We start from the raw sequence: 13,052 nt of genomic DNA on the forward strand, positions 1-13,052 counted from the left end.
AATTTAGCTAGACTGGAGAATGAGGGAAAGAGATAGGAGATAATATGGCAACATCACTGGACAGCTGAATTGGATGTTCTCTGTATGTAGGCATGCAAGGCCAGGTTATGATCATTGGGTTTAATCTTAAGCAGTCAGGAGTTATTTATATCATTGATGTGGGGGGTAGCTGAGTCAGAGTCAAACTTATGAAAATTAATTATTCATAAAATGGCAAGTGAATGCGAAATGGGAAAAATGCAGGAGGCAAGGAGACAGCACTTGTCTATTCTTCAGAAAAGCATATTTCATTTGGTAAGAAAGAAAAGCAGAGATATTAAACAGAGTTGACAATGATGTTGATGCACTAAAGATAACTCAGATTTGTTGATCCTGGAAAATAGATTTGATGGTATACGCATAACAGAAGTAACAGAGTTGGGAAGTGAATCTGTTGAAAATAAATGTTGTATCTCTGATATAAAAGTTACATGAAATAAACATTATTTTCTATTTCTGTGAGCATATTCTCTACAAATATATTATGAGTCCTCTGTCTGATTTAAGTCCCTGTTCATTTAGTACTCATTTCTTTCATTTCATTAAGGATTCCAGGTCCTTGACAATGTTAACAATTCTTTTTTCTGTCCAAAGCAATGGTCAGAATAATGATAATGACCACTGTTAATCTGTTTGAATAGTGATTGACCAATGGCAACTAATTTTAAAAATCTTTATAATGCCTTCGAAGATTTACCCTGATGATACTACTCAACTGCAGTCAAAACTTTAGCTAACTCATCTGCAAGAAGCGTACATTTTGTGCAACATTTCTGAAGCAAAATGTGGATACATATCAAAAACTCTAAAAAGAGCCCATATCATTTTACACTGCAAATGCACTTCTAAGAATGTATCCCAGACAATGAAGCACTAATGTATTCATGTCAGCAATGTTAATAATAAGAGAAAACTGGGGATTATATAAAATATCCATTTCTTGAGATAAGTAAATTATGGCATATTAATGTCACTGGCTACTCTATAATCATTAGCAAAGATGAAATGCATGCATATTTACCAAAAAGACAATCCAATTCATTTGTGGCAAATGAAAAATTAGTGTATAAAACTACACATACAGTATGTTGTTTGTGTTTTAGTTGCTAAGTTATGTCCAACTTTTTTGCAACCCCATGGGCTATAGCCCACCAGCCTCCTCTGTCAATGGGATTCTCCAGGCAAGAATATTGGAATGGGTTGCAATTTCCTTCTCTACCTACATAATACAATCACTAATATATTATGTTAGAATACAAACTTAGAGTGTTTTAGAACATATCTATCCATATTTTCACATCTATACACATGATAGAGAAACATTTGCTAAGATCTGGAAGTACATATATTAAATATTAGGCACAATTATCTTTGGAATATGGGATTTCGGATCTTCTTTTCTCATATTGACATTTTCTACAGTTAAAATGTATTAAGTGTATTTTTTAAAATCCAGAGATTTTTAAATATTTAAATTGATCAAAGTTATTGTTATACCACGGAGAAGGCAATGGCAACCCACTCCAGTACTCTTGCCTGGAAAATCCCATGGAAGGAGGAGCCTGGTAGGCTACAGTCCATGGAGTCCCTAAGAGTCGGAGACAACTGAGCAACTTCACTTTCACTTTTCACTTTCATGCATTGGAGAAGGAAATGGCAACCCACTCCAGTGTTTTTGCCTGGAGAATCCCAGGGACGGGGGAGCCGGTGGGCTGCCGTCTATGGGGTCGCACAGAGTCGGACACGACTGAAGTGACTTAGCAGCAGCAGCAGCATTGTTATACCATGGAAGTTTGACTTATGAAGAATATAGGTGAGTGGTACAGGTCAGATTATGAACTGAAGGGTGGCTTCCAATTTAGGGCCAAGCTGACCCCTTATGCTGGTAGATTATAGAAGAGGGCAGGCCAAGTCACAAGTGCCTGGGCTGAGAGAGTAAGTCATAACTGGATGGATGGGCTACAGTGTGGAGCTGAGCACATGCCCAGAGGTGCAGAGATATAGTAGAAAGGTGGTGGTGTTGGTGGTGGTGGTTTAGTCATTATGTCCAACTCTTGCAAGCCCATGGACTGTAGCCTGCCAGGCACCTCTGTCCATGGAGTTTCCCAGGAATACTGGAGTGGGCTGCCATTTCCTTCTCCAGGGGATCTTCCTGACCCAGGGATCAAACCCTTGTCTCCTGCATTGCAGATGGATTTTTTTTACTGACTGAGCCACAAGGGGAGCCCTACAGTAGAAAGATTATGGAGAAACCATGTCAAAGATGATCACTGCTAATACTGGGCTGGCCAAAAAAAAAAAAAGTGCATTTTAGTTTTTCTCTACCAGCTTATGGAAAAATACTGAATGAACTTTTTGGCCAACCCAATACAATGCCAAGAACAAAGCTCTGTTGTATGTACTCTGTTCTTCTGAAAAACCTCCATTTCAACTTCCTTAGTAATCAAACCACCTGTCTCAACATGGCTACACTTTCAAATCGTCTGATAGCTGACAAAATGCTCTATCTGTGAAAAGACTAATAAAAGATGGAAGTGGACAATAAGCAATCTAATAAGGTAGTATAGCAAATAGTCAGGGGGGCGGGGATGATGTCCCAGATAAAATTAAGAACATTTCGACATGAACCTGCTTATAATTCAGAGTAAAGCCTTGCGAGGATTTTTTTTTTTAAGTGAATAATTCTCTATTCACTAAAGGAAATGTCCTTAGAAGAGCAGTGCTCAGAACAGCAAGATTTTGATGATGGGGATTGACCCAAGGTCAGCCCAAAAATGCACTCTCTGGCTTTAGGAGAAAAAAGTCCTAGTCAGTATTAGCATTTTCCTGCTTGCTATCAACTTTGGGGGGCTTTTATATCATCATCATCATTATTAAAAACACATGTCAGAAAAAAAAATGAATACACATCACCAGCCAGTGTTCTTTAACAGGAAAGGCTGTATTTGAATTGCTCAGATGTTTCTTTTAATTGTCAAAAAGTACATCTGGCTATTCTACCTCACCTATTGCTCCTATTTTTTTCCCTCTTACTCCAAATGGAAATTGATTATTTGGACAATATGTTAAGGGATCATGCAGTGTTTGGGCAAGAAATCCACAATAGAAGAGGCATGTTGGAAGATGACAACATTACCCGTGTCTTCTCTCCTAAAGTGATGGAGAGCTGGCCAGAGACCAGCACAGGCCTAGGAAGAGAAATACACACAGAAGATAAGGCCAAATATTTACTCTTCCTTATGGTCTGAGTTACTGATGTACTTCCCAAACCCCAATATTACATCTTGCTGACCGTCAGTTAAGATGGCTCACCTTGTAAGAGAAAAAAATTAGTTTAAACTAGCTCAAACAGGATTGACTTCCCAGGTCGATGTAGTGGTAAAGAATCCATCTGCCAATGTAAGAGACTCAAGACATGCAGGTTCGATCTCTGTGTTGGGAAGATCGTCTGGAAAGGAAATGGCAGCCAACTCCAGTATTCTTGCCTGAAAAATTCAATGGACAGAGGAGCCTGGCAGGCTACAGTCCATGGGGTTGCAAAGAGTTGCACATGACTGAGCAGCTGAGCACACACACATACACACAGATTATCAGACTAAGTAAAGTTGGACAAAGAAAGCAAATATCATGCCGTATCATTTATATGTGGAATCTAATTTTTTAGAAAATGATACAGGTGAATTTATTTACAAATCAGAAACAAGTCTTACAAATATCAAAAGCAAACTTATGGTTACCCAAGGGGAAACATGAGAGGATGTTAAATCAGGAGCTTGGGATAAATATGTACACACTACTATATATAAGATAGATAACCAACAAGAATCTTCTGTATAGCACAGAGAACTCTACTCAATATTCTATGATAACGTCTATCTAAAAAGAATGAATATCTGTATATGCGTAACTGAATCACTTTGCTGTACACCTGAAAAACAACACTGTAAATCAACTATAACAATTTTTTTAATAAAGTAAAAAAAAAAAATGCTAGCCCATATATTACAGAGAATTTACTAGCTTAAGCAACTATAAAGTCAACAGATTGGGTAAACATCAGGCACATTTTTATCAGGGTTCTAACTCCCCTTCTCTCTGTGTCTCTCAGCTCTTCCCATATCAAAGTTTCAGCTTCATCCATGTATCACATTTTCTATGAAAGAGCAGACACTACAGCTGTCCCAAAATTCTCAGCAATGTTTCTGAGCATTTAATGGACTCATTCATCTTCTCCTTAGTCAAATATTGCTCTAGACTTTATTTCCTGAACCAGACAGTTGGTTGGGCCAGATGGCGTTGCTTTGATTGGTTTAGAAAATTCAGGAAGTCTACTCAGACCATCTGTCTACTCCCCAACATGAAAAAGGAGGAATGAATGTTGGTGAGTCACCTGATGTCCTCTCCAGTGAACAGATGGACTCTTTTTTTCCCTAGCTAATGACATATCTAAGTAGCTTTAAAGAGCAAAAAACGAGCTGAGGAATTTCTTAGTTTTCTTTTCTCCAGTTCACACCCATTCCTCTAAGGATGCATTTGGTTAAACCCTCAGTATGTTCATGGCACTACAGACATGTCAGCTGAGTTCAAGGGCATTCATAAGTCAAGACAAAGCAGATCAGAGATAAATTAGCCTTTTCATTATGGAAAAGTACCCAAATTTCAGGAAAGATACCCAAAGGCCTATTTTAGAGTAACCTTGAGTAAGGAGAAAAGAGGGAGAACGCCAAAGAATTTAAACCAGAGGTGGGTCAATTAATGTCCTAGCCATCGACCATCCATTTCAGTCATTTTTATTCTGAAGAGGTGGGGTGGGCGAGAAGTCCAAATCCTCCATGAAAAAGTCATAGATTTTACAGGCCACCATCTTTAGAACTCTGTAAAGAAAGTGAAGTCGTTCAGTCTTGTCCGACTCTGCAACCCTACGGACTACCCACCAAGCTTCTCCATGGGATTTTCCAGGCAAGAGTACTGGAGTGGGTTGCCATTTCCTTCTCCAGGTGATCTTCCCAACCCAGGAATCGAACCCAGGTCTCCCACATTGCAGGCAGACGCTTTATCCTCTGAGCCACCAGGGAAGCATTTGGATGAAAATTCCAAAACCTAGAGGACACACAGATTACTGTGGAGAGTCTGCCTCCCCTGGCTGCCCTCTAAGTCTTTCTCCCTCTGCTCCCATCTGCCTCCTCTTGTGATGTATATCAATGTCATGTCACAAGCAGTACTTCAATATACTTTCAAAGTCCTAGAACAGTCTGACATACTGTACACACTCAAGAAATACTTATTCTTAAATGATAAATGCACATCCCAGGCACTGTATTCAAACAAAAGAGGGCATGAAAGAATAGACACACACTACTCCCATTTCTTCTCTGCTACTCCCTACCCTCCACTCTGCTCTGCATGCAGCTCCAGCTGTCCACATACAAACCTGTTGTGGGAATATTTAACTTCCAGGCAAATCAACTTATGCAAACACAGGCGTGTAAACCCCGTCATATATATAATTAAGTCACTTTAGCTCTATGAATGAAACCATAGGAAGGTAGGTAGATAGAAAAGTGATAGAAAGGTAGATGATAGGTGGTTCTTGTTCAGTCGCTCAGTCACGTCCAACCCTTTGCACACCAGGCTTCCCTGTCCTTTACTATCTCCTAGAGTCTGCTCAAACTCATGTCCATTGAGTCAATGATGCCATCTAACCATCTCATCCTCTGTCGTCCCCTTTTCCTCCTGCCTTCAATCTTTCCCAGAATTGGGGTCTTTTCCAATGAGTTTGTTCTTTGCATCAGGTAGTCAAAGTATTGGAGTTTCAGCTTCAGCATCAGTCCTTCTAATGAATATTCAGGATTGATTTCATTTAGGATTGATTGGTTTGATCTCCTTGCAGTCCAAGGGACTCTCAAGATTGTCTTCTCCAGCTGCTGCTGCTAAGTCACTTCAGTCGTGTCAGACTCTGTGCAACCCCAGAGATGGCAGCCCACCAGGCTCCACTGTCCCTGGGATTCTCCAGACAAGAACACTGGAGTGGGTGTCTTCTCCAGCACCACAGTTCAAAAGCATCAATTCTTCGGCACTCAACCTTCTTTATAGTCCAATTCTCACATCTGTATATGACTACTGGAAAAACCATAGCTTTGACTATATGGGCCTTTGTCAGCAAACTAATGTCTCTGCTTTTTAATATGCTGTCTAGGTTCGTCATAACTTTCCTTCCAAGGAGCAAGTGTCTTTTAACTTCACGGCTGCAGTCACTGTCTGCTGTGGTTTTGGACCCCAAGAAAATAAAGTCTGCCACTGTTTCCATTGTTTCCCCATCTATTTGCCATGAAATGATGTGACTGGATGCCATGATCTTAGTTTTTTGAATGCTGAGTTTTAAAACAGCTTTTTCACTCTCTTCTTCCATCCTCATCAAAAAGCTCTTTAGTTCCTCTTTGCTTTCTCCCATAAGGATGCTCTCATCTGCATATCTGAGGTTATTGATATTTCTCCTGGCAATCTTGAATCCAGCTTGCACTTCATCCAGTCCAGAATTTCACATGATGTACTCTGCAGATAAGTTCAATTAGCAGGGTGACAATACACAGCCTTGACATACTTCTTTCCCGATTTTGAACCAATCCATTTTTCCATGTCTGGTTCTAACTGTTGCTTCTTTACCAGCATACAAGTTTCTCAGAAGGCAGGTAAGGTGGCCTGGTATTCCCATCTCTTTAAGAGTTTTCTGCAGTTTGTTGTGATCCACATAAAGGCTTTAACATAATCAAGGAAACAGAAGTAGAATTTTTTCTGGAATTTCCTTGCTCTTTCTATGATCCAACAGATGTTGGCAATTTGATCTCTGGTGCCTCTGTCTTTTCTAAATCCAGCTTGTACATCTGGAAGTTCTTGGTTCACATGCTGTTGAAGCCAAGCACGAAGAGATAGATAAACAGATAGATTCATGCATGCATGCTAACTTGCTTCAGTCATGTGTGATTCTTTGTAACCCTATAGCCTGTGGCCTGCTGGGCTCCTCTGTCCATGGGATTCTTCAGGCAAGAATACTGAAGTGGGTTGCCATGCCCTCCTCCAGGGGATGAGAGTTTTTATTCAAAATCTGTTCCTGGGACTCCCCTGGTGGTCCAATGGTTAAGAAGTTGCCTTCCAATGCAGGAAATACAGTTGCCTTCCTATATCTGGCCAGGGAAGATTCCGCATGCCGTGAGCAACTAAGCTCATAGGCCACAACCACTGGAGCCCGAGTGCCCTAGGGCCCATACTCCACAACAAGAGAAGCTGCCACAACGAGAAGCCCACACACTGCACCTGGAGGGCAGCCCTCACTCGCAGCTACTGGAGAAAACCTGCGTGCTGGAACGAAGACCCAGCACAGTCATAAATAAATACACATTAAAAAAAAAAAAAAAAGCTGTTCTTGAATAGCATTACTATTCCTGTTTGCCTCTGTATGGATCCCAGACCCCTTTGAACGTTGTCATAGATACCATCAAGAACAACGGCCCAGAATGGACATACATGGTGAGCCAAGCCATCAGAGACTGGGAATCCAATAAAGCTCACTCCTGTCTGGACATGCTGTGCATTACACCTGAACCATGAGTTATGGCAGTGAATCTGAACCACTTCACCTAAAATTAGTTTAAGCAAGAAAATCTTGCATCCCTGTTTCTGTAAACAAGTGTGTGTGACAGAGGCTAATTATGGACTGACAACTGGACACAGATCCTTGATTGAATCAGAAAAGGAAGACAGTAGTTTCTTCATGAGCTAACTCCTCCAGAATTTCTTTTTTCTGAGTGAAGCCGATTATTGAGAGTGGGTGACAGCTGGGCTGTCTGCTTCTCTAAACCTCAAAACATGAGGGTCATGTTGAAGATTTGGGTGAATGACAGCTCTGAGAAAGGGAAGACCTGTGTGCTAGAACCTTGGGTTTCTGGAGTGTGGGGGCAGCTTGGAGAGGCATCTAGGCCCCATGTGAGACTTTCCAGGACCCAGCCTGAGACCCAATGCCTTCATCTTCAGACATGACGATGTGTGTGTTCAGTCATGTCCGAATGTTTGTGACCCCACGGACTGTAACCCACCAGGCTCCTCTGTCCCTGTAATTCTCCAGGCAAGAATACTGGAGTGTGTTGCCATTTCCTCCTCCAGAGGATCTTCCAACCCAGGGATCAAACCCACATCTCTTGAGTCTCCTGCATTGGCAGGCATATTCTTTACCACTGTGCCACCTGGGAAGCCCTCTGTCTTCAGAATCTGGATCCTAATCCTGAAGAATGTGTGCTGATCAGGACCTGGGGAATATTCTCTGTACTGTTTACATGTAAGCAACAGTGCTTTGAGTGTTCAGTTCATCCCCAAAAGGTGCGAGTGAACACATGTGGTAGAGAGAGAGAGAGAAAGAGAGAGAGATTTCTTCTTATTATCTCTATTGCATATAACATTTGCAAGTTTATAAGCCACAAACACAGCTTACATGTATTTCTTAGTCTATTAGATTACAATTCAGCTCTCCTCCCATAAAGATACAATGAGAAAAAAACAAAGTTAAACAAATACAGGCATTTCTCCTAAATTCTCATGGGTTGTAGAATCCACCAGTTTTCATTACAGTATTGCCATTATATACACAGAGGCTCCTGCATTTGGCTTATTGAGGAAACGACCTGCTGCCCAGGAGGTAAAGGCAAAGATAATCATGGTTTTAGGTTCTAGTCCTACAGCCATGGGCTTCCCCAGTGACTCAGCAGGTAAGAATCCACCTGCAATGCAGGAGACCCAACAGACGCAGGTTCAATCCTTGGATCAGGAAGATCTGCTGGAATAGGAAATGGGAACCCACTCCAGTATTCTTGCTCGGAAAATTCCATGAACAGGGGAGCCTGGCTGGCTACAGTCCATGGGGTCACAAAGAGTCAGGCAAGACCCAGCACACAGCTCTCTTACAGTCTTATCCAATAGCCTCTTACCTGTTGGAGTCTATCCAGTGATGTTCTGGTAAAGGTTTAATAACCAGTTCTCTTAAAAAATATAGACATATATGTATGCACATAAGTTTATTATGAATTTTACCTATATGAATGATATATATAACAACATATGTATAATATATAACATACAAAATTGTTGTTGTTCAGTTGCTCAGTTGTGTCTGACTCTTTCCAACTCCATGGATTGCAGCACAGTTGCAAAATACTCTGTTACAAATTTCATATTGCCAATTGATTCTCATAGAATACTTTTGTTGATATTTTCCTGAATCTAACATATCCATAACCAGCCTGTAACTGCAGTAGAGATGATTGAATGTAGTTTCAACATGAATGCTGGTAGATGCTTTCTTTTCTTTTAGCAGGAAATATGAAGGTGAAATAACCAAGATATGTTGAAATTCCACTTACTCCTTCTCTTCCTGAATCAGACAATAGTCTTCAAATAGTAGAAAGAATATTGTCTTAATTACTTGTGCAATTCACAAGGTAACAGATAAAGAAAAATTTAACACATTTTAAATTTAATCTGCACTGGTTCCAAATAGGAAAAGGAGTTTGTCAAGGCTGTATATTGTCACCCTGTTTATTTAACTTATATGCAGAGTACATCATGAGAAACGCTGGACTGGAAGAAGCACAAGCTGGAATCAAGATTGCCGGGAGAAATATCAATAACCTCAGATATGCAGATGACACCATCTTTATGGCAGAAAGTGAAGAGGAACTCAAAAGCCTCTTGATGAAAGTGAAAGTGGAGAGTGAAAAAGTTGACTTAACATTCAGAAAACGAAGATCATGGCATCCGGTCCCACCACTTCATGGGAAATAGTTGGGGAAACAGTGGAAACAATGTCAGACTTTATTTTTCTGGGCTCCAAAATCACTGCAGATGGTGACTGCAGCCATGAAATTAAAATACGCTTACTCCTTGGAAGGAAAGTTATGACCAACCTAGATAGCATAATCAAAAGCAGAGACATTACTTTGCCAACTAAGGTTCATCTAGTCAAGGCTATGGTTTTTCCTGTGGTCATGTACGGATGTGAGAGTTGGACTGTGAAGAAGGCTGAGTGCTGAAGAATTGATGCTTTTGAACTGTGGTGTTGGAGAAGACTCTTGAGATTCCCTTGGACTGCAAGGAGATCCAACCAGTTCATTCTGAAGGAGATCAGCCCTGGGATTTCTTTGGAAGGAATGATGCTAAAGCTGAAACTCCAGTACTTTGGCCACCTCATGTGAAGAGTTGACTCATTGGAAAAGACTCTGATGCTGGGAGGGATTGGGGGCAGGAGGAGAAGGGGAGGACAGAGGATGAGATGGCTGGATGGCATCACTGACTCGATGGACATGGGTCAGGGTGAACTCCGGGAGTTGGTGATGGACAGGGAGGCCTGACGTGCTGCGATTCATGGGGTCGCAAAGAGTTGGACACAACTGAATGACTGATCTGATCTGATAAATACTTTTCCCACTGTGTATCACTTTCTTTTTTTTTAATGATTAATTGATTTATTTAAACAATAGTACATATAGACATCATTGTCAGACTTAATATGAGATGTTAAATGTTTGATCCAATTTTCCTTCCTGGATAAGTTTTTCTTTCCTATCTCTGTCAGTTTTGAAAACATAACACCAGAAGATGAGGGGCCCAATTCCAAACAGAGCCCCTAAGAGGGAGATCTTGGTATTGGGTCTGAAATTGGGATAGATATTTGCTGATCTTGCGTAGGTCCAACGAACCAAGGCAGGATCTTCGATAACCCCTCGGCAACTAGGGTCATAGTGAAAGGTTGTTGTTGAATCACGCGAACACACCAGGATTCTTGGCCCACGGAGGAGAAGAATTCAATCCGGGGCCAGAGACGAGGCTTGATCGCTCAGAGCTTTTGTGTAATAAAGTTTTATTGAAGTATAAAGGAGATAGAGAAAGCTTCTGACATAGGCATCAGAAGGGGGCAGAAAGAGTACCCCTCTGCTAGTCTTTAGCTGGATGTTATATAGTCACTAGCAGTCTGTTAATGAAAGAAAGGAGTGTCTTAAAATTCAGAATGGCACCAGGCCCCTCACCCATAAGATGCATTTTGGGATAATCTTGGCACCAAATGGTTTATCCTGGGCCATAAAATGATTAACTTGAATCTTGAAGAAGGGCAGACCACCATACAAATAGTTTCATTTACATAGATTAGGGGAACAATATCCATACTGGTTTGTCAAGTAGGTTCTGGGCCAAGAGGCAGAACCAACTTAGAGACAGAGTTTGGGGTAAAGGCATAGTACATTAGCATAGCTTAAGACAAACATTTCCATAAGAAAAAGGCATTGGTTATCTCTAGACTGGAGAATAGCTAACTTCAGGTGAAGCCGGGTGTCATTATGGCAACACAATATTTTAAGAGAAACCTCCCTTTAAATTTGTATAGAGAAGGAAAAAATATTGCTAGTTTGTTTCCTCCTGCTGCTTAAGAGAGATAAAAATGTCTGACACTTGCAGGCTATTTCCTCTATTTGGAGACCCCTGGCCTTCCTGCCTGTTACCCTCTCAATAGTGCTGAAGCTGGTATTCCCGTTTAAGCCGGGATCTTATGGCCAATCGCTTGGCTTGTGCTTTCCGGGTTTCAGAAGATATGTCGTATTCAGCTGGGTCGAGGGTAGTAGGTAGGCTGGCCAAGCGCGATGCCTTGTACTTGGGGAACGACATCTTGACGACCTGGCGCAAAACCGCCACAATCACTTTCTTAAGTCTAGAAAACCAGCAAAATAATAAACGAGTCAGCTCGGTGTGCCATGACGACCTGGAGAGGCGGGATGGGAGAGGGAGAGGGAGGCTCAACGAGGGAGGGGATATATGCATCCGTATAGCCAATTCATGTTGCTGTATGGAAGAAACTAACACAACATTGTAAGGTAATTATAGCCCAATTTAAAAACTTTTCATAAAAGATAAGAAGTCAAGTTCATGAAAGACACGCCTGCCTGGCCCCAGTGTATCTAATTCCACGTACTTTGTGTATTTTTAGCTTTTCCTGATGTCAGTGGTGTACATGTTCCCACTACAGCTGATTTCAAACCACGAATCTGAAATCTTCAAAACTAGAATTGGGAAGAGAGGCAAGGGAGCTCACCATTCATTCCAGAAAAGACAGACACAAATGATTTTCACGGTATAGAAGTAGTAAACATCACATAGAAATTAGCAAATGAGCTTTCAATATTTATTACCTTTAAGATAATTCATTTGATTGCAATTTATATATTTTCTTGTTTAATCATGACTGTGTTTAACAACGAGCACACAAAATTCCTGAAAATGAGGTCTCTCCCTGTCTGCCACTTTCCTCTAAAATGTTAGCCCTTTGATGACAGTTTTTGGGTTTTTTGTGTGTGTATGTCTTTATTTTTTTTCAGTTCCTCTGTCTCTTCTTTCCTCATCAAGGGTCATTTCAGTCGACTGTTTTTGTTGTTATTGTCGCTCTGGGCTTATTTTTTAATTCTTTCACCCTTCACTTGAAACAGTTGGGATTTTAGCCATCTTTTCTCTTGTCCTTTTTTATTTTGAGCATTCCCTTGAAGTGAAAAGAGCAAGTCGCTTGATAGTATGTGACTCTTTGGGACCCCATGGATTGTAGCCCACCAAGCTCCTCTGTCCATGGAATTCTCTGGGCAAGATCCCCCAAGGGATCTTCCCGACCCAGGGATTCAATCCGGGTCTCCTGTATGGCAGGCAAATTCTTTACCATCTGAGCTTCCAGGGACGCCCTCAGTACCCACTTGGCCTCCTCCAATAATAACTAAACATGATGAGGGTCTGGGGGTTGGGAATTATTATTGGATATGGTTTGGCTGAAAATTAAACCTATGAAGCTTCTTATATTGATGAGGAAAGAGTGTCAGAAAGATCAGAGTAACAGCGAAGTCCCAGGCGACTTGTGTGGTCCCTCACCTCCCCTCGTCTGGAAAACCAAGTAGATCTAAGCTTCCTGAAGTCTCGATTTAAGGCTCACACCCACC

At 41.2% G+C, this 13,052-nt stretch overlaps 1 protein-coding gene across 1 annotated transcript; it reads right to left on the reverse strand.

The window, feature by feature from the left end:
• Positions 1 to 10,520: 10,520 nt before the first annotated feature.
• Positions 10,521 to 11,761, reverse strand: LOC147349776 (NADH dehydrogenase [ubiquinone] 1 beta subcomplex subunit 4-like). The gene is made up of 2 exons (XM_086365344.1): positions 11,593 to 11,761; positions 10,521 to 10,826 (listed from the first exon to the last, which is right to left on the reverse strand). The coding sequence occupies exons 1-2, from the start codon at positions 11,740 to 11,742 to the stop codon at positions 10,587 to 10,589; spliced, it is 390 nt and encodes a 129-aa protein (XP_086221470.1). The 5' UTR covers positions 11,743 to 11,761; the 3' UTR covers positions 10,521 to 10,586.
• Positions 11,762 to 13,052: the final 1,291 nt, after the last annotated feature.

Source organism: Bos grunniens, chromosome 21 (assembly GCF_055505025.1).
Source record: "Bos grunniens cultivar Pamir isolate PY7600 chromosome 21, Bosgru_T2T1.0, whole genome shotgun sequence".
Lineage (NCBI taxonomy): Eukaryota > Metazoa > Chordata > Mammalia > Artiodactyla > Bovidae > Bos > Bos grunniens.